The 27,692-nt window shown below is 37.0% G+C and overlaps 1 protein-coding gene across 4 annotated transcripts; it reads right to left on the bottom strand.

Moving 5' to 3' along the window:
- Window positions 1-5,042: 5,042 nt before the first annotated feature.
- On the bottom strand, window positions 5,043-12,400 carry LOC138136220 (transient receptor potential cation channel protein painless-like). 4 transcript variants are annotated; one of them, XM_069055293.1, is made up of 6 exons: window positions 12,320-12,381; window positions 7,485-7,574; window positions 7,261-7,419; window positions 7,073-7,135; window positions 6,953-7,024; window positions 5,043-6,901 (listed from the first exon to the last, which is right to left on the bottom strand). In XM_069055293.1, the coding sequence occupies exons 1-6, from the start codon at window positions 12,338-12,340 to the stop codon at window positions 5,252-5,254; spliced, it is 2,055 nt and encodes a 684-aa protein (XP_068911394.1). In that variant the 5' UTR covers window positions 12,341-12,381; the 3' UTR covers window positions 5,043-5,251. The 4 variants fall into 4 exon arrangements, with proteins under 4 accessions (XP_068911394.1, XP_068911393.1, XP_068911392.1 ...); XM_069055292.1 differs by lacking the exon at window positions 12,320-12,381 and adding an exon at window positions 11,515-11,906; XM_069055291.1 differs by lacking the exons at window positions 5,043-6,901; window positions 6,953-7,024; window positions 7,073-7,135; window positions 7,261-7,419; window positions 7,485-7,574 and adding an exon at window positions 7,613-10,740 and having other exon boundaries at window positions 12,320-12,400.
- Between the last annotated feature and the right edge of the window lie 15,292 nt (window positions 12,401-27,692).

The raw sequence follows: 27,692 nt of genomic DNA, 5'->3' as shown, positions 1-27,692 counted from the left end.
TTCTCACCTCAAATGAGGTATCCACAGCCTACATTTCTAACCGGTAGGGAAAAAACAAAATTAAAGCAATCGTACATAGATAACCTGAGGTAAATGTTCTGTGTAGTAGAAATGACAAAATAATTTTGAGTTTTGAAATTTACCACCCAAAAAAATAACGTTCATAATCAAGACGGTAATCATGATGACAATAAAGTACGGATTACAATTTTTTTTTTTTTGAATTGACAGACAATGACGGCCAAAATTTTTTGGCCGGCATAGTACATCTAACATACCTAATGTACATGCAGAAAATAATATAATTCCAGAAGAAAACTAGTTTTTTTTTTGTTTTTGTGGTGAGGAGGTGGGGGGATTTATTTGAAAAAAGATATACATATCTAATCCTAATCATTTTTGTGTTTATCTATTTTCTGTTAAAATGAAATATAAACAATTTTATAACAAATTGCTGCTATTATTATTAATAACAAAAAAAAAAACTGATTGGCGCACAACAACTGTTATCAGTCGAAATTGTTTTCAGAAGGTCTTTTGAAGAACTCCCCACTAAACATTTGCTACCGAACGATAGATACGTGAAAGAAAAGTCAAAAGCTCTGGTGGTGATTGCATGAAAGTTGGAACCTTAGTTAAATAAGTTAAGTAAACAAACTTATCATACCTTATCGACATTTTCACTATTTGTCAATAAAAAAAATTATTATGCCTGAATACAAATGTACAAGCTACATACCGGGTGTAGAATTGGTTTACGAGACATAGGGTTTTACATGTAAAAATAAAGAGTTTCAATTATTGGCTCCCCTAATAATTTTATGCCAAAATAGTTAAAATGAAAGTTAGAGAGACTTAAAAATACTGTCTAATTCCACTCTTTGTTTTTTTTCTAACATCTTGTGGTATTGAAAGAAAAGCAAGAAAGGAGTTAACACAAAAATACTAAAAAGTAGCACTAGCCATGAAATTTGACTTTTAAAATACTATGTATTTGTCGGATGGTTTCTCTATTATTTAATTGTCTTTTAATTTGCCTTTCAAATGAAGTCGTACAGGACTACAGGATGAATGAAAAGGTATCTTCCATTAAATGCTCAAACTTCTCTACAATTCTTCCAATTGTTTCTGTTGCAGGAATTGATCGGTCTGGGAAACCTGAAGCAAATGTTGCTTGGAAGTTGCTTAAAAAAGATCCTCCATAATAACATTTAAAGAAAGAAATACAATTTCATGCTTAGTAGTACTTTTTACTGTTTTTGTGTCAAGTTCTTTCTTGCCTGTCTTTCAGTACCACAAGATGTCAGAAAAAAAGTAGGACTGAAATTAGACAGTAATTTTAATTCTCTCCAACTTTCATTTTAACTATTTTGCCGTAAAATCATTAGGGGAGCCAATAATTGAAACTCTTTATTTTTACATGTAAAATCCTATGTCTCGTAAACCAATTCTACACCCGGTATATAAATTCTAAATTAATTAAATTTTTTGTAATACGGTATCTTCCACTTTTCTTCTTCTTTGTTCCTTCAAGGATGTTTGGAGCTCTTTTGTTCTTGTATGGCATTCCCTGAACTATCCATAAAAAAAATTTAGACCGCATACTCCACAGAATACATTTGCAGCAATCTCGTGATTGGCATTTTGAAAGAAAAAAGTTTGTGGCTTGTAGAAGTTGAAATTGTATTTTGTTAAATTAAAAGTTAAGTAAGTGCAGAAGAAGATCATGTACTTCTATCAAATGAAGTTTATCGAGCTGACCACCGCACTGGTCTTTGCCATCTTCAAGAATAATTGATAAAAACGATTTTTAAACGCACGAACAAGAAATTTAAAATGTCTTAAAGCTTTTATCCAACACCTATGAAGTCATAATAATGCAGATTTTGATTATATTATGAGATCTATAAAACACTAGTGGACTTATGAACCCATAATCAAACTGTGTTTATAATTAATGAGTTTAGAGAGAATTGAACAGTTTATTGAACATCAAAAAGAATAAAAACTGTTACAGAAGGAGGTGTTGGATAAAACTATGTTTTACACTCGTGCCTTAACAGCAAATAAGTCACGAAAGAAATGTTTAGCCACGAGAGCTTGCTCAAGTTGGCTAATGTTTCTTTCGTGACTTATTTGCCGTATAAGACACTTGTATAATAAATAGCTATAAAGTTGCTTAGGTAACAACAAATTCACTTACAGTTTGAACAATGATAGATACACATTTGTACACAATTTATAACAAATCCTTATACATAGCAACGAAACAACAATAATTGACCATTTCTATATCAACGATTAATGACACAGATTACTTCGGAAAATATATTTCAATTTACTTTTTTTGTTATAATTTACTGATTGTAGTGCAAATATAATTAAAAAGATAGCATATGATACACGTGTATAAGGGCCTTTAAAGCACTCGTGACGTTAAAAGCACTCCGCTACGCGTCGTGCTTTAAAGCTGCCTTATAAACTTGTATCATAATACAGGTAAAGTCCTCGTCTAGAAATAGTCAATTTTGACTTAAATTGTAAATCATTTTACAATAGGATAGCCAACCGTCTTATAACTACCATAATACCCTCTAACTTTATTGCCCCTTTGTTGTGCAGTGCCGACTCAAGGAAGAGCAAACATCAGGTAAAATAACAGCCCCTATTTATTTATGGAATTATTTATGGTAGTTATAAGACGATTTTCTCTCCTATTGTAAAATGATTTACAATTTAAGTCAAAATTGACTATTTCTAGACGAGGACTTTACCTACTATTTCGATTTCGGCAAAGTTTACAGACGTTTACTGTAATTGTTAGCAACAATTATTATCTCAAAATAAGGGGTAAAATACCATTGAATAGATTGATTTATTTTCTTTTTGATCACTTTGTATTTAAAACTTGTTATAAATAGTATAGCCCTATACCTGTTCTATAATTGGACAAGATTCAAGCTACATTCAAAAATTCAGCTCAATTGTTTGCGTGTTTTCAGTATTGTTTTCTTATTTACTCTCGTTTAAATCATAAGATATTACTCTCGTGTCAAAAATGGATTACTCCCTAGGATTTAGGGATATTCGTTACTAGGTTGCCATAAATTTGGTTAGATTGGAGGCTATGTGGTTTCTGGTGACAAACAAAAGATATCCCAAAAATGTAAGACAGCAAATTAATTGTAACAGTTGCAAATGACTAATTTCTCGCTAAGTGATAGATGATTTTTCGTTTCACAATCAATTTTGGTTACTGGCGGCATATTTATTTGGATTTAATCTCTCAATTCAAAGTAGCCAACCTTAGGCATTCAAAATAACTTTTGAAAATTCTAGTTACACACAACATGAAAAACGTTATTTCCCTAAAAGTTCGAATTCTAGGGAGTAATCCATTTTTGACACGAGAGTACCATTAATCATTAAATTAACAAAAAAAAAGGTCTTGTGGTTTACTCTGGATGGAGCAAAAGACATTTTATTCACAGACACGAATAAATTAAAAAATAAATTTATAGTTGTCACTTTACGGTATTCGGTTTTTCCCAATCGACATCGGAATGTCTATTTTCAGAATTCACATAATCGCCCTGGATGAAAGATAAGTTTTATTAATGATATAAACTTACGTTGGTTGAATAAATAATGAATTCTTTATTTTGACGATACACGTAGTGTTTAACTCTTATCTGAAACGATTTTATTCGGATTAAAGAAAATTTAAAGGTCCTTGAAAAAGATAATTTTGTTTTTAATAATTTATTTCTCTGTCCACGTCGTGTTCTCGACAAATATAAATAAATAGACCATCATGAAATAATAGATTGTGATTAAAATTTAGTTTTAATGCGAATGACACATACTATTTTTTCTCCAACCAAGTTAAAGGACCCATATTATGAAAACCACGAAACTCATACGTAGTACATTTACAATTTTAACGGGAACGTTATATTTTTCTTCAAATCAACGAAGTGTGAAATTATTAATTGTAAGTACAAAATTTTAAGCCCATGATCAAAAGTACCTATTTTTAATACTAGGAGGTAAAAGTGTTACCTTAGTACCTAACACGTAACTTTGTTGTACACTTACGAAAACATCAACTTTACTGACAGAAAACGGTAATAAAAGTAACCTCTTTTAAGACAGTTGAAGAAAAAAGTTTTTGTTTGGAGAAAAAAGTTTTTGTTTGGAGAAAAAAGTTTTTGTTTGCCAACAAAATGTGAGAAAAAATTGCCGAAATAATTATTTTTGGGCTCCTCAGCTCTAATTGACATGTTTACACAGTTTGCAGCTACGGTACTTACCTTGATTTTTACACACTATCTTTCAGTAAACTAACACGAACATTTTAAGCTTTCAGAGAGCTTCAAACTCCAAACTGTTAGCTTATCATAAATAGGGTCCATTTATACTAAGGCAACATACCGCTACCATTGATCTGTTCAGTTTTCAAAAATGAACATAATTTTGTTGTTTTCGTCTGAAGTCTGATGGCGCCATCTTGTCGTGTAAATCGTAAACATATCCGTCTATCAGTATAATAGAATAACTTTGTGTTTTTCAAAATTATTGCTTACAACAAATTCCAAATTTGAGAAAACGAGTAATGGGTTGGTGACCAAAAAGATCAATACATTACTAATGCGGTAGGATTTTACACCGCTCGGTTTTTGTTAAAACACTCCTACTTCGCGGTCATGTCTCAAACTAAAAACCTCGCGCTGTAAAATGTAGCCTACCGCATACGTAATGTAAATAACTATTTAATTACTTATTTATTGTCTTGATGAGAATTAATACAATTAATACAATTGCAAATGTGACGAAACGTCCATTTTGTTTAAAGTGAATTGTCGTTTCCGTGTATCTACGTCATTAAATACTATTCAATTTCCCATAGTTTCTGTTGCAAAGTAAAAAACACCGGGTTGGGGAAATAGGATTTCCCAAACTCCGAGGATAACCCGGAAATATCGATTTTGAGGCAATTAGTACAAAAAGAGCTTTTTTGGAATAATGTTGAAGTAAAGAAATTTAACACCTTTAAACGTTTTTAATTTCGTCTCTTTCGGATACAACAACTAAAAAAAGGGTAAAAGTAGGTACTCGTACATATTTTCTTTAAAATTGGAAAATATACATTTTGATAAAATATTACTGTTATTTTTCGCATAGAATCTATGCATCGGGATATTATAAGTGAAAATTTGTCACTGATATTATTAGTGAAATGGCAAAAAACTTAAAGCTCCGGTGGCACTTGTATCAGCGTTGGACACCCCTTGATGTTAACTAAGTAGGACAACTCGTCCGCATTTTGCTCACCATCTCTTCTCTGAAAGTATTGTCTGATACTGTTGACAGCGTCATCTTTGAACACCAAAATGTTGTCAACAATGTCGCCAGTTATTGGCACATCGACGTCCCTGAAGGAATAATCCTTGAGGAACATGTTGAGCAAGGCATCGGGTCTTAACCTTCCCAAATAATCGTCATTTAAATCGACAATTTCCTTCAACTTCACCGAAAAATCCAAAACTTCAATGGAAATAGAATTCAAGATCTCAGGCCAAATTGACGGTGCTTTAGCTTTCAGATCTTCCAGGTTGAAGAAGACGTTCAAGTTTTCCGGAAAATAACTCTGATCGATTTGTAAATCGGTCATTAGGATAAATTTCAGAGATATATCTTCACTTTTGAGAAAACTTATCACTTTGATTATTGACGAAAGATGTTTTTCGGTCTCCGCTGTCAGAATTAAGGGCACCAAACCAGTTTTCCACAGAGCGAAATACATAAATTCACAAGACCTGATAACGGACTCTGTCTTGAGGCCGTCGAAAATTTCTACCGTTAGTGCCTCACTTTTGATGTCTTTTTTGTTAACTGTTAATTTGGTGGAGAAATTCAGAGTGCATCCAATTTCTGGTTCTAGGATTTTATTCAGAATGGCGTAAAGTTTATTGACGATGTCGGAATCATTTTTGATGATAATGATGTCAAAGACTTCGGCAGTGTCCTTCCACAGTTTCAAATATATTTCTTCAATACTCTCTCTGATGACGCCTTCTGGTAGTACCAGATTAGATTCCAAGAGTAGTTCCGCAACTTTTACCAAAATATCCGTCTTAGTCAACTTATAGTAACTCTCATCCTCCTTAACAGTCTGACTTGTCCTGAAGTATTCCCCAATATATTTGATAACATCGTTAGAAATATCTTTACTGTTGTCAAATTTGTCTTCAATCATCATCTTTATCAGTTCTCTTAAACCGAATAATTTCTTCTGATTTGTAAACAAGCTAAACTTATTTAAATCGTCATTCAGATCTTCATCTTCATGATTCAATATTTTGAATATACAAATATCATCAGGATCGTCGGTACTGTTCAACAAATTGTTTTTCTTGTATTGTGGAATTATCACTGTTCTATCACTCCGCGACATTTTCTCGTTGTCATTTTTCCCCTTCTCAACAATTCTCTCATCATAAGTAAATTTAGGATTATTATCCTTCTCTACCAACAAATTCGAAACCGTGAACAACTTGAAATATGTCTTCTCATAATTCCTCTTGTTCCGCAGTTCCTTCAACGTCTTGCACAATTTCTTGATGCTGAATTTTCCCTTTTCAGCACTCAGGGCTGAAATTGTAATGTTGTTCCTGGTCTGAATCTGTCTGCACTGAACGGCGTGGACTTCAGTAACGTCTCGATTTGTCACTTCGATTACAATGTCTCCAAAATCCTTCCAGTTGACGTCGTTTATCGACACTTGGAGATCTTTGCTGACGTTACCAAGAGCGTACCGCAAAGTAAAGAATGCAGTCAGCGTGTTTATGTACAACTGATTTTGTTCCGGAAGTTTTTTCCCAGATCGGACTCTGTATTTCTGTAAATTGGTAATTGAAAATTTTGTCAATTTAGCTTAAAATCGTCACACCTGTTTCGCAACAACGTGCTCAACAGCTTTCGCCGTTACATCACTAGCAGGTTCAACTGGTTCAATCTCCACCTGAAACGATTGTTGTGTTTTACAAGTAGACATTTTGTATTGTGGTACCTTTTCTTTTGGTCTTGCAGCAGTCTTCGGTACTTCTGGTACTACTGACGTCGCTTCAGTCCTCTAAACAATTCGTTGCACATTAAAAGTGGAATTTTTGTTTTTCAATAATACTTATTTTGCACATGTCAAATTAAATTATTTGTGGTAATAGAAACACAACTCTCATCTAAAGAGTAAAATAGTACCTTATCGTGTTCAGCTTCTTCCGCCTTTTTCTTCTTGAATTCCTTCAAGGCTGCTTGATGTTCTTTTGTTCGAGTGTGGTGTCGTCTTGATTGTCCATGGACAAAATGCACACCACATATTTTACAGCTAATATCTGTAATACCCTCGGCAGCGTCATCCTGAAAATAAACCGACTAACTAAAAGACTCTTTCATTAAAAACTAATTTTCAACTTCTGACTTACAGAGTTTTGTTCTTGGTCGGATGTGGAAGAGGTCTGATCGCCTATTTCTATCAACTGATGGCTTTGATAGTGGTCATCAGTCTCTGTCACCTTCGAAATAAATTAAATTTGTTTTATTGAAACACCAATAAATTAAGAATTTATTTATATTTCATTGAAAAAATTAATAAATACATATAACAATAAAATTTGCTCTATTAAAATGTGGAAGATAGAAGGCACAACTTATTTGGCAGTGTTTTACAAAACTGTTAAATAAATAACACCTTTTGGAACAATTTTCAATAAACATTAATAACCAATAAAATTTAACAGTCAAATAGATAACATTTGTATATTTAAAATATGGCACCAAATTTACTTAATTTAAAAATATTTGAATCAGGTAGAACTCCACCATACTTTGCAACATGATTGTGTAATATTTTTTTAAATGCTTTAATTAACAGTCATCAAACAGTCGAACACAAACTTCTCCATAAAAATGGGAAAACAAGAAACTAAGCGCTTGCATACAATTTTCCAAAATATTGACATGACCGTCCAATTCCTGCCATCATCTGTTTTTGTGGAGTCCAACTTTCATAACTTGCGCAATTTCGTGAAGATTCTTGAGTCTTTCTTCAACCAATTCGAGTTTCTCCAACACTTCTGAATTAACGTGGTGTCGAATTCCTTCGTAACTTTGTTCTTTAACTTTCAACTTTATGTATCTGTAGAGCTTGTTCAAGGAATCTTGTCGTTTTTCCCTCTTGGTTAAGATAAAGTCTAACTGTTGTTTTCCATCATCGTCAATCATTTTTTTGTCGTTGATATTTACAACCACATATTTATTCTTTTTGAAAAGATCTCTCCCGCTATGAAAATGATCTACGATACAGTTGGGTAAACACCTCAGACAAGCACTATCCAGGAATTTCTCAATTCTAACAACAAAACTTGCTCTTTTCAACTGTTCAAAAAGTTTGACGCGTTTGTTCAAATTTTCCATGTCGGTGACGAGCAAACCCAGCAGCAAATTATGCAAAATGATGGCCATGAACAGTACGAACAGTAACATAATCAATTTCGAAAATAGTTCCTTGTTTGAAAAATTGTGGAACGAATTTTGACCAGTACTATTCGAAGAAGACTCTTTCTTCCATGGAGTTTCCATGTAGTCTAAGTTTCCGGTGAACAAGATAATTGTTTCGAAAATTTTGTTGCCCAAATCTGTCCAGAACGCTTGGTCCGAGTTGGCAAAGAGAATGTAGAAGCAGATTGCGAAAGCTACGAACTGGATGAAGTAGAACAGTATGTACAACAGATAGAAGACGACAGTACGGAGGATGATGATATATTTGGCAAATAATGGCACTTGTTCCAACAACAAGAGAAGTACAAGATTTGAGCTTAAAATTGACAATACTTCTGCAATGTCAACCCAATTCGTGTCCACAGAATATACCAAAAATGTCGTGACTATGAAAAAAAGTTCCGCATAATTATTAAATTCGGAAAAATAGGAGCTAGCGGATGCCAAAAGTTGAAAGAGCTCTTTAGCCACGAACAGCAGTAGAAAAATCCAGCCTAAACCATACACAAGATCGACACCGGGATTGGACACTTTGCTGAATTTACACAGAACGTAGATGTTCAAGAACAAGTAAAAAAAAATGTAAGAGAATAAATTTAGATAAAAATATTTGAATTTCGTAAACCGCAGCTTCTCCCACTTTTCCATTATCAAAATTTTAAAGACCACATGATTGAGACAAACTTTGAGTTCCGACGAAGACACAAATGTTCTTAAAACTTGTTCGACTGAACCTTTGTTGATGAAACTGTCATAATTTATACAAATCTTGTCGTCTTCTTGTTCCACACATTCGTCCAAATGCTTTTGTATCACTTCCGGACCGATCTTTTCCAGTACTGTGTTAGTAATGTCGTAGTTCCAACAGCACAAGAATCTCGACAGTGCGACACCACTTGTCCTATTCAACGACCCGGGAAACTTTAACAATAAGAGAACGTTCTCTTGATTAAGTCGCGTCAAGCTGCGATCCAGCTTCCATATTTGGTTCAGAATCACTAATCCTTTTTCGTCGAGAGGTGTTTCTAAATTAAGGAGTCGGTTAAGTACGATGGAGAGGGTGCAGTTCAAGTCGATGTCGTTGGTGGTGGAACTCAATAACTCGACAATGGCAGGACAGAGTTTGTTTGGGTCGAATGTGGTCTCGGTGTGGCCCAAAATCACGGCTATTAAAGGGTAGTACCCTTTGACGATCGCCGCTTGCAGAAGAGACTTCCCGTCTTCGAATTTCCTCAAAATGGAGTCGATATTAGCGCCGTTGTTTAGTAAATGTTGGATGCATTTCGCCATTCCGTTTTGGCAGAAGGTCTGGACGAGGCGGTTGGCTGTGATGTCTTGGTAATGAAGTGGAGAGTCGGATTCACATCTCGCCTTCTCTTGGTGCCAAGCGATCAAACCTCTGCGGAAGCAGTACTGCAATAAAGTACAACTAGAGTTGGCCTCGTTGTCACCATCGATATCTTCGTCGGTTTTTAACATGTCGCTTATTTTTCCACCGTTATATCTCGAGAAGGCTTTTTCGTCTCCTGATTTCAACAGTCGGAACAAAATCTTTGTATGTGTGCTAGATTGTTTAGGCAACACTTCTAGCTTTGTCCTTTTCAGGAGCTCTCGAGCAGTCTTTCCCGACACTGCACCTCGACAAGAATCAACATCTATACCGTCTTGCTCCAGCAGCATCTCCACTACTGTAAAATACTTGCGCTTGATGGCGATCAAAAGAGGAGTTTCGTTCCAGAAGTTGTTGTGGTTCACGTCGATGCCGGCGTTTATTAAAATTCGGGCACACTCCACGATGCTGTTTTCTTCTTGGTTGATGATTTTCGACGTCCTCTGATCAGTACCATTTTGACAAGTTATGTTGAAAGACTGACCTAGGACCCCATGGTCCAACAAGACATGTAAAGCGTTCTCTGATAGCATCGTCAGAGTGTTAATTTTATCTCTGGGTAGATTGTCACATATTACTTTCAATTTGTCTGGGTCAGTGGTACGGGCAGCGTAGTGCAAGGCTTCCCAACCGTACCATTTAGGATTAATAGAATCGATCTTAGCTCCTTGCTGCAACTTCTGCTCAATATTTTCGGGGCTAAATGTTGCAAGTCCATGTGCCCAACATAAATCTGATATAGTAGGAGCTTTTTCTACATCTATTCTTGCTTCAGAATTTACGGGGATTGGCTGCAATAAAAATTATTACTTTAAATAGTAACGGATTTATTTACGATACATCCAAAAAAAAGAAATCATCAAATTATGTATGTGATGCTGCACTCGACAACGAAAAACATTTATTTCTATCCATCACAGTCTGAATAATCGTTTATTCACAAATTGCAAAAATGGTGGAGGCTTCGAAGTTTGATTTAAATTTAAATTTTACCAATTTGTGATAAATTGAACAAACAATTTCTCTTATTTTGAAATGTTTCCTAAAATTGATGTTTTACGTACTTTGTTACATTATTAACTTTGTTGTAACTCTGCTTATGCCAAGTATGCAACACACATTACACGTGGTCGCAGTGACAATATCCGTATAACGTAGTTTATACGACAAAATCGAAGTTGTTTGGAGGATTCTGCAATTGGACAGCATTTCCAAGTAGTCATTTGCGGTCAAAGATTCTGCACAATGCTTGCTGATTATCATTAACTTTTTCTGTTTATTTATTATTAAATCGTCAGGCTCAATCAGTTATCAGCCGAAAAATCGAAGCGTAAAACAAACGGATGTTTTCAATCTAAATTTATCAAAGTCAGGGAGTAGAGTATGGAGTTGATGTAAAGCAACCACATGGGTCTGCTGGGTCTGCCACACACGATGTTCATTTCCGGGCATCGACACCGCAAAGCTTGATTAATGTTTAATAAAGGTCAATGTGGTGCAAATAAGAATTGGAGGAGCATAAGTAAAATGAATGGAAAGACAAACTGCAGTGTGTTGCTACTTACTTGATACGGAGTGTGAGACATTTTATTCACGGTCACAAGTTTTCTAAATTAATTTATAACATACTGCCAAACCTTCACTCGAACCGACCGTTAACCCGGCTCGGACTGTTCTGTTTCTGTGTGCATTACATTTCGTTGGAACTTGGTCTTCCCCAACATCATCCTTGAAAAATCTATTTTTGCAGAATACACACGCATGCGAAAGTGAAGAAATTTGGAGGTCAGCATTATCAATGCAACGTTGAACGAATAAACATGAATCATTTATAGACTGACTAATACTTATTTAATTTTTCCCCGAAACGATTTTATTTGACACACACCTGAGAGGTCCTCATTGATTATTTTATTTTGATAAATTATTAGTAGGCCATGTTTCCAAGATGGTAGCTTCGGCGCGCGGGTAGTCCCCTAATATCCCAACAAAGCCTTTTTTCAAAAAATTGTTTTGAAAAATGAGGCTGTGATGGCGAAAATGTGTTATCGCAGCAAGGAGGAGATTAAATACCTATTAAATTAATTAATTAATTAAATTAACTATGTAATTAAAATGTAATGATTTTGGAATTTATATATTTATATATTTATATATTTATATTTTCGTATGAATTGGCAATACGATATTGATAAAAATTAATTTGCCTTGAAGTATAATTAAAAATGAAATTCTCTCATACTTTATCTTGACTGGGGTTTTACGCAATGATGTCATAAATTAGGAATGATAAGACAATAAGCACTGTCGGCATCAAATGAACATTTTGATGTCTTTGACGCAAGAAAATCACTAAAAATATCTACTTACTTGATAAAAAGAACGGGACATGACTTCACAGTAAAAAAAAAAACAAATGAACTAAAATCTGTTTTGAATTTAATAGGAAATTGGTAACAGATAAACTTATCATTTGTTATCGTCGTAGGGATTTACTACTTCCTAATAACTTAAAAATAAATGATATTTTGAAAAGATTTTTGACTCCCATAAAGAATAACAAATTATTTGTTTACAAACTAAAAGTACAGTAGCGTGGGTTGTTAAAATAATATAGTTTAATGAAGTTGGTCATGAAATACGTTACGTTAGAAAATATAAAGATAGCTGAGAGCTGCGTCTCTACAATAAATAATGTAACGATTTCTATATTCGGGTTCGCTATATTTTCTAATATTTAAAGAAACTTTATTTATCACCGTCAAACATCAAAAATCTATTTATTAAACAATTGATTTTTCTCTACTCCCATTTCCTCATTCCACTCACTTGATTACTTCTCAGCCCACACTATCACTATTCGTAACACTGCCCCCCTTCTAAAAGATTGTTCGCCCCGAACAACTAATTCTGGCCGTTGTCTCCTGCGTAAGGCGCCAGACGGTCCAAGTGTACCACCTTCATTTTAGCCCTGGGATGGCGCTGGATCCGGTATACAACGTCATTTATCCTTGTCAAGATCACGAACGGTCCTTCCCAACTCGGCTGCAGCTTTGGGCAGCGACCCTTCTTCCGTTGACGGTTAAACAGCCACACGAGGTCTCCTTCGCGAAATCCTGCCACGTTCGCCTTCAGGTCGTATCGTGTTTTCATTCGGTCACTAGCTACGAGGATATGGCTTCGAGTCAAATCGTGAATACTGTGCATGGCCTCTTGCAATTCATCCACGTAGCTACTTACGTCTTTAGGCACTCTTGCAGGTGATCCAAAACTTAAGTCGCAAGGTAGACGTAACTCGTGACCGAACAAAATCTTTGCAGGCGTTTGGTGCGTCGTTTCGTGAATCGCTGCTCGATACGCCAACAGGAACAGTGGTAGATGTCTGTCCCAGTCCCTTTGATGTTGGTCAACTACCTTCGACAAATGCTGCTCCATTGTTCTATTGAAGCGTTCGACCATTCCGTCTGACTGGGGATGTAAGGGTGTCGTTCCGGGCATTTACCCAGTAGAAACGTTCGCGTATTTTTCCCAAAGTCTTGTTCACACCAAAGTGCGCGCCAGACGTACCACTATGGATTTCTTGCAGGACCTCCTTCACTCGGCACTTGGGGAGAACCAGCTGCATTGTCACCGCTTTCCCATCGACACTTTCCCACGCACGTTTCAAGAGGCCGTTTTCTACTCTGAGGGAATCCCACTGGGCCCACAACGCCTTAAGAGCTGGGCTCTTATCCGAAACCTCTTGCCAACTGGGCCTTTGGTCCCCATTCTCTTTTGCTTCCAGAATTTGGACGATATCGCTGTCTTTTAGTTGTTCTGACCTCACCTCGGCAGTGGTCCAACCGTCTTGGGGTTGAAGAACCAGTCTGTTTACGGTTCCGACATCCTCGGATTTTTCCTTTCGACTGCAGTGTTTGCAGTCGCTCCGACATGGTCTCCTGGAGAGCGCATCTGCATTCTGATGTGATTTTCCTGCTCGATGTTCGATTTTAAAGTCATACTGCTGAAGTCTTTCTAACCATCTCGCTGCCTGTCCCTCTGGATACTTGAGATTTACCAACCACTTCAGCGCCGCATGATCAGTTCGAATTTTGAAATGTTGACCGTACAAGTATTTATGGAAATGTCCCACCGCGTTTACGATCACCAGCAACTCCTTTCTTGTAACGCAATAATTTCTTTCCGGTTTTGATAGCACCTTGCTATAGTATTCGATGACCCTTTCTTCTCCTTCTTGAACTTGTGATAGCACTGCTCCTATACCGTTATTGCTCGCGTCAGTATCCAAGATGTACTGCCCCTTTATTTTCGGATAAGAGAGTATAGGACTTGTACACAGCGAGATCTTGAGGCTTCTAAAGGCAGATTCACTCTCTTTATCCCAAATGAACGGCGTCTTGTCTTCAGTCAGCTTGTGAAGAGGTTTAGCGATATCGGCAAACCCCTTGACAAACCGACGGTAGTACGTACAGAGGCCCAAGAAACTTCTTAATTGGTGTTTATCCTTCGGTCGGGGCCATTCACGAACAGCTTCTAACTTATCAGGGTCCGTTTGGATTCCTGCAGGTGAAACTACGTGTCCCAAAAATTTGACCTCTTGCTGGAATAGATTGCATTTCTTGACATTCAATTGAAGGTGTGCGCTTCTGAGGCGACCGAAAATTTCCTCTAAGTTCTTAAGATGTTCGTCGAAGGTACTTCCTACCACCATAACGTCATCGAGATACACTAAACAAGTTTTCCACGTCAATCCTCGCAGAACGAATTCCATCAATCTCTCGAAAGTGGCAGGAGCATTACAGAGACCAAATGGCATGACGTTGAACTGGTAAAGACCGCTACCAGTAGAAAACGCAGTCTTCTCCTTGTCTTCCGGGTGGACACCCACCTGCCAGTAGCCACTCTTCAGATCTAGTGTGGAAAACCACCGTGATCCCGCCAACGTGCTTAGGGTATCGTCGATGCGTGGTAACGGGTAGCTATCCTTCTTCGTTACGTCGTTCAGTCGCCTGTAGTCAACACAGAAGCGCGTAGATCCATCCTTTTTGGTCACCAAAACAACCGGCGATGACCATGGACTCGACGAGTCTTCTATAATTCCATCGTTTTTCATTTTGTCAACCATCTGGGTCACTTCTTCGTGTTTTGCGAGAGGTAGTCTTCTCGGTGGCTGTCGGATTGGTTTGACGTTGCCGGTGTTGATGCGATGTTGTACGATGTTGGTTCTTCCTGTAGGCTCGTTTGCGGTAGCAAAGGCATCGCTTTCTGTTCGAATAAAGGCCCTGCCTTTCTTGATCTGCTCCTCCGTGAGGTGTTTCCAACCTTCAAGGAAAAGTTCTTCTACGCTCGTTTCCTTGACTTTTCCTTTGCTCGGTTTGGGCGGTTCTTCTTCACATCGGACAACCCGCAGTACAGGATAGTATCGCCCAATTTGTAGACCTTTCTGAAGCGTGACCCTGTTGTCACTCAAATTGACCGCACGAATCGGGATTGGTCTACCAGCCTCGACGAGTGTTCGTGCTACCATAATCGGTGTTTCCTTTGTCATGTCCGGGTCGATGATCCCAGTACGGTATCCCCCAGGATCTCCTTCCAACTCTGCCAAAACGATCTGTTCTGAGTTCTTCTGGAGACGCACCGTTTCGGAGACAATAACCCTTACTTCATCGATCGAGGCAGTTGCTAGATGTAACAAGATTTCTTCATTTCCGGTCTGCAACATTCGATTCTTGATGTCCAGCACGAACCCAAACTTGTTCATGACATCCAGCCCCAAGATGAAATCGTCAACTATGTCTGCCACTACAACCCGGTGGATGACCTCAACACTTCCCAACTCGAGTCTTACATCGGCTTCTCCGAGAACTCGAGCTGCTTCTCCGGTAGCTGTTTTCAGAATCAAGTCGCTTCCCGTGATTTGGAGATTTTTCAGAGATTCGACAACGTCTGGCCTCACTATAGATAGGGTTGCTCCCGTATCGACGGTCATAGTGCATGTGGTTCCATTTATGCGACCGTCTACCAACAAACTGTCGTTCCTTTTCTTCAGTTGCGAGACTGAGACGATCCTGGGGGCTGTTGGGGATCCAGCTAGCACGCACCCCGGAGTGCTAGCCTGATTTAGTTTTCCGACTGCCTCGAAGTCAAAGGAGCTGGTTCCCAGCTTCTTCGTGACGGCACCGGAGATCTGTTTGAGCGGCAGTCCCTCTTCAGATGGCCTACCTTGCCGCAGTTGAAACATTTAGGTCTTGCGAAGGAGATGGAACGCTGAATTTGTTCAAACATTTTCGTAATTTTCTGCAGCAAATCTCCTTGTCTTTCGGTCGGTTCCTCGACGGTTACAGCTCGAAGGCGTTGCGCCGTCGGGCGAGAAGCATTTTTCGCTGCTTCGAATTCCAGGGCATGAACAAGGGCGTTAGCACATTTATTGTGTCTGGCGAGTCTCAAAGCTAGTTGTAGCTCACCATCACGAACACCATCGACGAAGACGCTGGTTCCAATTTCGTGATGAAACTGCGCGGGACCGTTGGGGTAGGCCAGGTGAACAAGCCTCTCGACGTCTGCAGCGAACTCTTGAAGATTCTCGCCACTTTTCTGTACTCTTGCTCGCAACTGTGACTGGTACACTTGACTGAGATGGTGGTCTCCATACCGCAGCTCTAGCGCTTTGACGAATGCCGCATAATTCTTTTGATCTTCCACGGGCAGGGTCTGTAATATCTGCAGTGCCTGTCCGCGTAGAGCCAATGTCAACGCAACGGCTTTACCTTCGTCATCCCAATTATTCGCTCCGGCGGCTGCTTCAAACTGTTTCTTATACATGGACCATGAAGTCGTACCGTCGAATGGCGGAGGTTTTAGTTTCACCAAACCCGTCTCTAGTTTCCCGGATAGTCCTGTCTTAAGTCCTTTAAATTTTGCTTCCATTTCTTTTACCTTCCCTTCGAAGTTTTCTTTTATTCCTTCTACATCTTTCTTGATTTCTCCCACCTTTTCGTCTACACCTCTTTGGATGACCGTGACTTTTTCCTCCACGTCCTTCTTGATTTCCGTAACTTTTTCCTCCACCTTTTCCTTAAAGGTGAATTCTAGGTGCTCGAGAATTCGTTTCTGTTCTGCTTTTTCTTCCAAACCCCTCTTTTCAATTTCTTCCAGAAACTTCACTTGTTCGTTTCTTTGTTGTTCTAAAAGCTTCGCTTTTTCTTTTCTTCGTTCTTCTTTTTCATGCAAACGTTTCTTTTCTTGTTCTTCTAGAAACTTTGCTTTTGCTTCCCTTCGTTCTTCTTTTTCTTCTACAAGCTTCTTTTGTTCTTCGAGACGTTTCTTTTCTTGTTCTTGTAGAAACTTTGCTTTTACTTCCCTTCGTTCCTCTTTTTCTTCTACAAGCTTCTTTTGTTCTTCGAGACGTTTCTTTTCTTGTTCTGCCAGTTGTTCCAGAAGAATTTTCATTTGTTCTTCCATGATCTTCCTTTGGTTTCTCGTGATTCTCCCAGAAGATTCGGACATCCGCTAATTCAACAGACTTTTATGTTACACGTTTCTTTAAATCCCACTTCTGACACCAATGTAACGATTTCTATATTCGGGTTCGCTATATTTTCTAATATTTAAAGAAACTTTATTTATCACCGTCAAACATCAAAAATCTATTTATTAAACAATTGATTTTTCTCTACTCCCATTTCCTCATTCCACTCACTTGATTACTTCTCAGCCCACACTATCACTATTCGTAACAATAAGTTTGTTTTTTGAGCTTGTCAGAAAATCACAATAAATGTAATCGGTTTCCTTAAAAAAGATATTAAAGTGATTCATAAAGAACACGAAATATTGTTTTCATTAAGAGAAAAACCTCAATAGGTTATGGGACCAGTGTACGCGAGTCACTAAAGCAGAGACTAAAGTAAAGTGCGTGGAAAAGAACACGTTGTAGTTTTCTCGTAAATCACGTTGAGAGTGTTTTTGGGAGTCTCGCAGTCTCAGCATTTCGAAGATGGAGCTGGCGAAACACATAAAACCCCTGACTGGTGAAACAGATTGGCCGATTTGGAAAAGGAAAATACTTGACTTGTTGGATTATCACGAAGGAGCTCTAGATGCCATTGATGGGAGTTTAGTGAAACCTGAGCCATTACAAGTTGGTGCTGAAGACAATGTTGTCAAGGAGCATAAGATGAAGAGCGATTTTTTTCATAAGGCAAACAGTTATGCAAAATCTATGATCTCTAGTTCCGTGACTGACGCAGTTTATCAAAAGATAATGAATAAAGATACAGCGCATGAAGCGTGGGAAGCGTTAAAGTTGAATTTCGAGGCGTCATCCAAAGATCAGCTGTTCAAAATATGTACCGAGTTTTTTGCGTTCAGTTGGATTAACGGAGAGGATGTTTCGACCCACGTTGCAAAATTGAAAAATTTGTGGTTTGAGCTAAATGACGGATTGAAAGCCAAAAATGAGAATGCACTTCCAGATTTAATTTTAGTTTGCAAAGTTTTGCAAATTCTACCGGGTGACTTCGAAAATTTTAGATCCAGTTGGATGCTATTGTCGAAAAACGAAGAAAAGACTTTTGAAGAGTTAATCACCCAATTGTGCATGTATGAAAGAAACTTTAGAAAGACCACAGAGAGCGCTACCGGAGCTGCCTTTCTAGTGAAAAGCGAAAAGAAGAAATCGAAAAAGTCGAAAGAGAATGATATCTGCAATTATTGCAAGAAGAAGGGACATTGGGTGAAAACGTGTTACAAGTGGATTGCTGACGGACGACCGCAGAAGAACGCCCCACAGAGCAACTCCCTGGATACAAACATAGCTTTATATGTCATCAGCGAAGATATCCTTCAAGTGGAAACGAATTCATCAGGATGGTGGATTGATAATGGAGCCACGAAGCACGTAACAAATTGTCCGGACCTGTTCATTGAGTTCCAAGAGTTTCAGAGCCCCTGCGTCATTAAGGCAGCTGGTCAAGAAGCTTTCAAGGCCATCGGGAAAGGTACTATTCAGATCTGGTCCTTTACTGGATCTAATTCTCTGAAGATGACTTTGAACGATGTCTGGCTTGTTCCACAGATTTCGAAAAATTTATTTTCTGTTCTAGCAGCTCAAGACAGAAATGACAACAGCAGATTCCTTTCAATAGTGACTGAACGCTATTTAGAAGTTAATGGAAAAACGGTGCTGTGCGGAAGTCGTGTCAAAGGTGGAACACTGTACAAGGCAGCCATCGAACCAGTCATACCAGGGAAAGAAGAGAGGGTCAGTATTGCAAAAGCAAGCAATTCGACACTACAGTTGTATCAAGACAAGCAACACGTAAGACAGATGCTTAAGAGTGAGTTGGGTATCGACGTGAAGCTAGTAAGAGATATTTGTGAGCCCTGTGTTTTTGGCAAAGCACATCGATTACCTTTTGGCACCAGAGTAAAGACAACGAAACCAGGAGAACTGTTTTCAACTGATGTTGTAGGACCACTTTGTGAATCATTCAGCAAAAAGCGATTTCTAGTTGTATTCAAAGATAGTTACACGAAGTTTCGCTATGGCTTTGTGATGAAACAAAAATCAGATGTTAAAGTAGTGTTAAAACAGTTTTTAGCACACGCGAAAACACTCGGACATAACATTCAAGAGCTACTTAGTGACAACGGAGGAGAATTTGACTGTGAAGAGGTCAAACGTATTTTATCAGAGAACGGAATTTCGCAGAGACTGACAGCACCATACACGCCCGAGCAGAATGGCGGCAGTGAACGCGAAAATCGCACTATAATTGAGATGGCAAGGACCTTCAAATACTCGAACAGTGAAGTTGAATTTCCAGATGCGATATGGGCAGAGCTAGTGACCTCAGCAATTTACATCTTAAATAGGACAGGAAAGTCGTCAAAAGATGGAGTTAGTCCTTATGAATTGTGGATGGGAAAGAAACCAAGAATCAAACATCTGCGCATCATTGGATCTTCCTGCTACGTCCACATACCAGTCGAAAGAAGAAAGAAAATGGACAAGAAAGCAGTAAAAGGTTTCCTCGTTGGATATGATGGAGATGAGCGTTACCGAATTTATGTTCCCAACGACCACAAAGTTATCCTGTCAAGAGACATTCAATTCCAAGAAAGAATTAATGATTGTCTAAGTAAGGTCAAGCTACCTATGAAAGACATCGAGAACGAAGACCAAGTTCAAGAAGAAGACAGACCCGACGAGCAGAAGATAGACACTGAGGGGAAGTCGGAGATCAACTCTGAAGACAGTCAGAAGTTGAGGAAAGCATCAAGAGGTGATGAAGAATACGAGACGAGGAGCGAGCTGGGAGACATCGATGAAGAAGAAGAAACTTCTCAACAGACATCCGGAAGAGTTTTAAGAGATCGATCGACCCTGAAAAAGCCCAAACATCTTGAAGATTACACCATGATAGTAGAGGAGTTTGTAAATCAAGTGACTGAGGATCCTGCTACCTTTGAAGATGCCTTGAGAAGCGAGAACTCAGCTGAGTGGAAAAGGGCCATGGATCGAGAAATAACCTCTTTGAAAGAAAATCAAACTTGGATTTTGACAGATCTTCCACCAGGTGCAAAGGCGATTCCGTGCAAGTGGGTTTTCTGACTCAAGAAAAATCCTGACGGCAGTATCGATAAATACAAAGGAAGACTGGTCGTCAAGGGATTCAGTCAGCGTCACGGCATTGATTACAGCGAAACTTTCAGTCCAGTGGCAAAGATGGGCACAATTCGTTCAATTCTCAGCATCGCAGCAAGTGAGAAGATGCATCTGATACAATTTGATGTATCAACGGCTTTTCTGTATGGAGAGCTTGAAGAAACAGTATTTATGAGGCAGCCACAAGGATATGAGGACGGAACCAGCAAGGTTTGCCAACTTAAGAGGAGTCTCTACGGTCTTAAGCAAGCGCCTAGGTGCTGGAACAAACGTTTTGGAGATTTTCTGCAACGACATGGATTCAAGGCCAGTGACGCTGACCCATGTCTATACATCCGAGAGAGAGGTGGTCGAAAACTCATTCTTGTGATCTACGTGGACGATGGTCTCCTAGCTGCAACAGATCAACGAGAAATGGAAATTGTCATTGAAGAGTTGAAATCTGAATTCAAAATCGTTTCGAAAAAGGCCGATTATTTTTTGGGTCTTGAGATTGAACACGAAGAAAAGTTCATTAAAATTCATCAGAAGACATATGCAAAGAAAATCTTAGAACGTTTTAATTTTTCAGAATGCAAGCCGGTTTCAACTCCAATGCTCAAGGGCACAGAAATTTCCACATCAGAGAAAGATAATCAAGCACAGAAATTTCCCTATAGGCAGGCAGTTGGAGCTCTGATGTATCTCATGCTTGGCAGAGGACCAGACCTGGCGTACAGCGTGGGATTTATTTCGAGAACACTCGAAAATCCAACTCGAGAGGACGTCATAAGAGTCAAAAGAGTCTTCAGGTACATAGCAGGGACCTTGGACCTGGGAATAGTTTATCGGAGCAACGTGGATGAAGGTTTTTTGGACGTCTACAGCGATGCAGATTTTGGAGGATGCACATCAACAGGTCGCTCAACCTCTGGAGTCATTGTGAGGTATGCCGGAGGAGCAATTTCCTGGATGAGTCAACGACAACCAGTTGTGGCAACTTCAACAACTGAAGCAGAAATCATCGCAGCAAACGAAGGAGCCAAAGAGGCAATTTGGCTGAGCAGACTTTTCAGAGGGATCCTTCAACTCAGAGATGTTCCCATTATCCAAGTTGACAACTCTGCAGCAGTGAGACTGGCTCAGAATCCCGAGTTTCACCGCAGAACTAAGCACATTTCCATCAAACATTTTTTTATCAGAGAAAAAGTGACAGAGGGAAAACTTGGCGTTCAACAAATCTCTACGGAACATCAAGTAGCAGATATTATGACAAAGTCGCTACCAAAGACACGCCTGAAGATTTTATGTGTGAAAATGGGACTTATGTGAAAAAGAAAGGACTATCGACACTCGACAGTGAATTTCATGTTTTTTTTTTCAACTATCATTAACTAGGGAAAGTGTTAAAATAATATAGTTTAATGAAGTTGGTCATGAAATACGTTACGTTAGAAAATATAAAGATAGCTGAGAGCTGCGTCTCTACAATAAATAAGTTTGTTTTTTGAGCTTGTCAGAAAATCACAATAAATGTAATCGGTTTCCTTAAAAAAGATATTAAAGTGATTCATAAAGAACACGAAATATTGTTTTCATTAAGAGAAAAACCTCAATATGGGTCACATAATAGTATATTATACACCAAGGTGGAGAAGTTCATGATTATAGCCAGAGCGCCAAGATTAGGTAGGTACGTACATCCCGAGGCGCGCCGAGGGATGTAAGGCGCGAAGGCTATAAGGGACTTCCCTACCGTAGTTTATATACAATTTTTTTCGCTACTAGATACGTTAAAATCCTTTCTGAATTTTCGATAAAATTATTTTGTCGACAAATTATTTTGTTTGACGTATCATTTGTTAAAATCGGATAAAAAATAAGGAAGTTATATAGCACCAAAGGTTTTTCATAATACACCCAGTATAATTTAGTTACATATTACCAAGGTTGGTAGAACTGACTAATTTGAATAGTAGGTTGCCTCGTTGCCATTTAAAACAATAGCTTGAATTTTTTACCTCCGCAAAAGTTACTCGTGACGTCATAATCTACTAAACTTTTACTACAGAGTTTGTCTATCACTAAAATAAAACCCAAAAAACCACCCAATAAACCCCACGGAGCTTATAAACCTTGGTTTTTATTCGAACACTCAAAATTTCTGGGTCGATTTTACGTCACGAATTACTTTTTCCCCCGCCCCCCAATTTTCAACGAGGCAACCTACTATAGAAATTAGTCAGTTCTACCGTAGCCGTCGTAAGAGATAGCCGTGCTGACGTAGAATTGGCAACATCGCTTGAGGACCGTCGAAGTCAGCAATATACATGGCGCGATATAGTGGAGTGTGTGTTAGTTTTCATTTTCTTGTTCATAACTGCCGTTTTTTGGTAAATATTCATGTATAAAAGGGTTTGATGTGTGTGGGAAGAGTTGTTCAACCGTGTTATGTAAAGTTTAACACATTTTTGTTTTCATTTATCGGTGTAATTTGTGTTTTTTGTGGGGAGTCTCCTGTATAACCTCAAAAACATGCCTAGCCGTTGTTGTGTGCCTGGTTGTAACAGCAACTATGATTCAGCATTGAAGACAACACAGAATAATCGTGGTATGAGTATATTTAAATTTCCTAAAAATGAAGAACGTAAACAAGCATGGTTGAAAGCTATTCCGCGGGATGATTTTACACCCTCATCTTCAAGTGTGGTCTGTCAATTACACTTTCATTCTACTGATATTGTTAGGTATGATAAACACTTGCAACCTGATGGAAGCACTAAAGAACTTCTTTTAAACAGACCACGCTTAAAAGATAATGCCATCCCCAGTATCTTTCCCAATTTACCCGCGTATTTAACCAAATCAAAACCGAAAGAAAGAAATGACCCTCAGTCTAGACGAAATGCCGGTTGTCAAAGACAAATTGATAATGTGACCAATTTTTTAAATTCAGACATTATTATCGATTTTAATGATTTAAAAAACAAAATTTCAACTGAGGTTAATATGTCTGGGTGGGAATTTAAAATAAGTGATAATGGTGTTTATTTTTTTACATTAAATTTTAGTAATAATAATTTAACAATTGACACATCGATATATGTAAGTCAAATTTTGCAAGTAAAAATATGCATCAAAAAAGAAGAACTAACTCCAAATGAATTAAAGTGGATTTTGCCTTTCGATCTTAAACTTTCTAGGTTGTCACAGTTAGTAAATTTATTAGCACGATACAAAAATTCAACTGATAATAATTATTCAGAACCAACAGTAGGTAAATATTTTAAATCGGGGCTTAGATTTATTAATAAATGCCCAAGAAAAGGGAAGAGAACAAAATTTTGATAAAATCAGACAATTAGAAATAATTATAGATCAGTTGCGACAAATTGTAAATGATAAACCGAAATATTCATCTTGTACTGTTATAATGGCTTTTATTTTATATTCCCAATCAGCTTCATGCTACGAATTAATTCGCAGTTTTTTAATTTTGCCCCATAAACGATATTTGCAGTCAATATCGTCTTCTCTTCAAGTTTCACCTAATTCTGAGTTAACAAATAAAAATTATCTTGTAAATGTCTCTAAACCTTTAACTTCATTAGAGCGGGTTGTAGTACTGTTAGTAGACGAAATTTATATAACGGCTCGATTAGACTATAGATCAAAAAGTATAATTGGTTCTGCTGTAAATTCACCATCTAATGAAGTGGCCAAAACAGTTTTAACTTACATGATTAGCTCTGCATTTGGAAATTTAAAAGAAGTTGTTAAATTCGTTCCCGTGAAAAAAATAAAAGGAACAGAGGTTACTGAAATAACAAAACAAATAATAAATTTTGTTCAGGACTGTGGTTTTGAAGTGCTTTGTGTTATAACCGATAACCATTCCATAAATCGAGCTATGTTTAAAACACTTTCAAAATCATTTAAAATTGAAAATCCGAAAAGCCCAGAAAAAACAATTTTTCTTACTTATGACTTTGTTCACATCTTTAAAAATATTTGGAAAAATTGGCTAAATTTAAAAAATCTAGATCACACCTTTGTATTCTGTGATTGGGAAGATCTGGAGACAATTCGGTATGCAAAATTTCAAAATCATCGAGACATTTATCATGCAGAACAAAATTCACTTGCTAAACAAGCCTTTAAACTTTGTTATAAGTCACTGTATCCATCTGTTTTGGATAGACAGAAGGTTATTTTGGCAGATAATATTTTTCACAGTTCCACAGTATCTTGCTTGAAATCAAAGTCAATTAATGACACAGCACAATTTTGTGAAATTATTAGAAAATGTAAAAATATTGTAAATAATACTTCCAATATTAAAGGCAAAATTAAGAGAAATGAATGGTGTACCCCTTTTGAAAAGGAACATATAGATGACGATGTCAAATTGCAGTTTTTAAAAAAATTTGTTTTGTGGATAGACCAGTGGAATAGCTTAAAAGATTTTAATGGCAAATTATCAAATGATACTTATCACGCTTTACGACAAAGCACATTAGTTTTAATATCTTTAATTGAATAGAGCTTTCAAACTTACGATACTTTAAAGTACATACTAGCTGGAAAATTTAGTACCGATAATTTAGAAAAACGCTTCGGATTATATCGATCTCTGTCTGGATGTAACTATAACGTTTCATATGATGACATACTGGGAGCTGAGAAGAAAATTAGAGTTAAAAAGGTATTTAAAAAAATTGATGGATCTTTCTCATTTACAGAACTGAAGGAAAATTTTGGAGCAATAATTGACGATGAAAAAATTAATTATTATGATAATGATAATTTCCCACATATTAAAGATTTTATTTTCATATTAGAGACAATTTATCTGCAGGATTGTGATATAGATTTCTCTGCAAAAATATATATTTCTGGGTATGCCGCACATTCTATATCAAAAAAATTAAGTTGTTGTGAATGTATTTCTGTAATTAGAGCAGAAAAAGGAAAACAGTTAGGTGATGTTTATTTTGATAATCTACAAAGGAATGGTTTATCGGTTGCAACTGATTCTGTAATGTTTATTTTCGTACATATGTGTTCGATTTTGGAGTATATTTTAAATGATGAAACTTGCTTATCAAAATTTTTAAATTGCTCTGAACAAAAAATTCTCTTATGTAAGTTAACTGTACTCAGCATTCAGTCAGATTACTATTTTCAAGATTTTCTAGAAACTTGTAATTGTGGAAATAACTATAAAAATATTTTAAATTCTCTGTGTTCCATATTTGCTAATATATGCTTAAATAATTATGTAAAAAACAAAAACAATCAATTGGCCGCACAGAAAAAAAAGAATGACGGCAGTGGGACAATGAAAAGTTCAAAAACAAGAAAACTAAACACATTCCAATAAATTAATAATAAAATTTTAATCATACATTTTTATATTACCTGTTATGTATATATTTTTGTTTTGAAGAATTCATTTTGTTTTTATTTATTTTTTAATTTATTAAAGAATTTTATTTTATTTTTATATTCTCCGTTATGTACATATATATTTGTTTCAAAGAATTCATTTTATTTTTTGATTTTTTAAAGAATTTTATTTTATTTTATTTTTATATTACCTGTTATGTATATATTTTTATTTTGAAGAATTTATTTTATTTTTTGTTTATTTTTTTATTTTTTGAAAGATTTTATTTTACTTTTATATTACCTTTTATTTATATATTTATGTTATGAAGAATCCATTTTCCGTTCTCCTTTCTCCTTTCTCCTGGCAGGAGATGGCCCTACACCTCCACGTGGTTCTTGCTGGACAATAAATTATTTTTTTCGTACAAGATATATCTACCTAGATATATTTCCTTGCTAAATCGTTTCGTATAGCAAGTAAATGTACTTGCGGTTTTTGTATTAAAAATATAGTTTATTGACAAAGTAGGGTTTTTCCCAAATTCTCTTATTGTATTATTTGAATTTTTTGAGTTAAATAAATTGTTAATTTTAGTGATATGCAATAATTACAGCCTCACACGTTTTCGACATTTATGTAAGTACGTCTGCGAAGTGCCGAGTGCCGGTCCACTAGAGGCGAGCGTTGCGGCGTTGCCTTTTTCTCAGCACGGCTATCTCTTACGACGGCTACGGTTCTACCAACTTTGGTTATTACCACTTTCCCGATTATGGATCTCAGGAAACGAACATGAAATTGTAATTAAAAATAAAATTAAAAAAGTAAATAGGTAATTTAACATTAGTAACTTTTTTCTACTGGGTTGGTAGCACCTTCCGCGCTGATTACTAGATAGTAGATAGCGTCGCTGGCGTCTTTTGCGATCACATAACATATTGAACAAATTCTTTCTCTTCACTTGAAAAATAACAGTTATTTTCAGGGCCCTGTTATTTATTCTTACCATAATGAATTGTATTCTTATTTTTTTTATAATGAAATTACTTATAATATTTAGATGTATTGATGAGAATAAATGTTACGATTGCAAATGTCACGAAACGTCCACTTTGTTTAAAGTGAATTCCCGTTTTCGTCTATCTACGTCATTAAATACCAACCTTACAATGCAATTTCACCTATAAACTCCGTACTCTGATAGATTCGTGGAGGGAGAAAAGAAAAGTCTTTTCTCCCTCCACGGATAGATTGCACGTTTTTTGACAGAAGACAGACACAGAAACTGGTTTGGCGGGAATTAATCTGCAGGGATACAACGGTTTTCTACATAACGTGAAACAATTGAGATGGAGAGTTTAGTATTTTTCACTGCTTTATGTTTTGGAACTAGAATTTAAAAACGTGCAATCTATCACCGTACGGAGTTTAGTTTGTGTTGCAAAGTAAAAAACACCGCGTCCGGAAAATCGGACTTTCCGCACTCCGAGGATAACCGGGAAATACCGATTTTGAGGCCGAGTACAAAAATAATTTGACTTGATAATAATAAAATCTGGTTTCTGGTTTACAAAACGCCATTTCTCCAATTTGATGTTCAAAATTTCGGAAGAGTGAAAATAAATCGCTATTAATTTTGATTGACACTTTGGGAAGCGCATGGACAAGCGCCCACAAAACGAAAAAAGGTACAAAGAAACACCAGA

Source organism: Tenebrio molitor, chromosome 8 (assembly GCF_963966145.1).
Source record: "Tenebrio molitor chromosome 8, icTenMoli1.1, whole genome shotgun sequence".
NCBI lineage: Eukaryota > Metazoa > Arthropoda > Insecta > Coleoptera > Tenebrionidae > Tenebrio > Tenebrio molitor.
The sequence above is the reverse complement of the archived record's forward strand: the minus strand, read 5'-3'. Positions and strand labels throughout refer to the sequence as shown.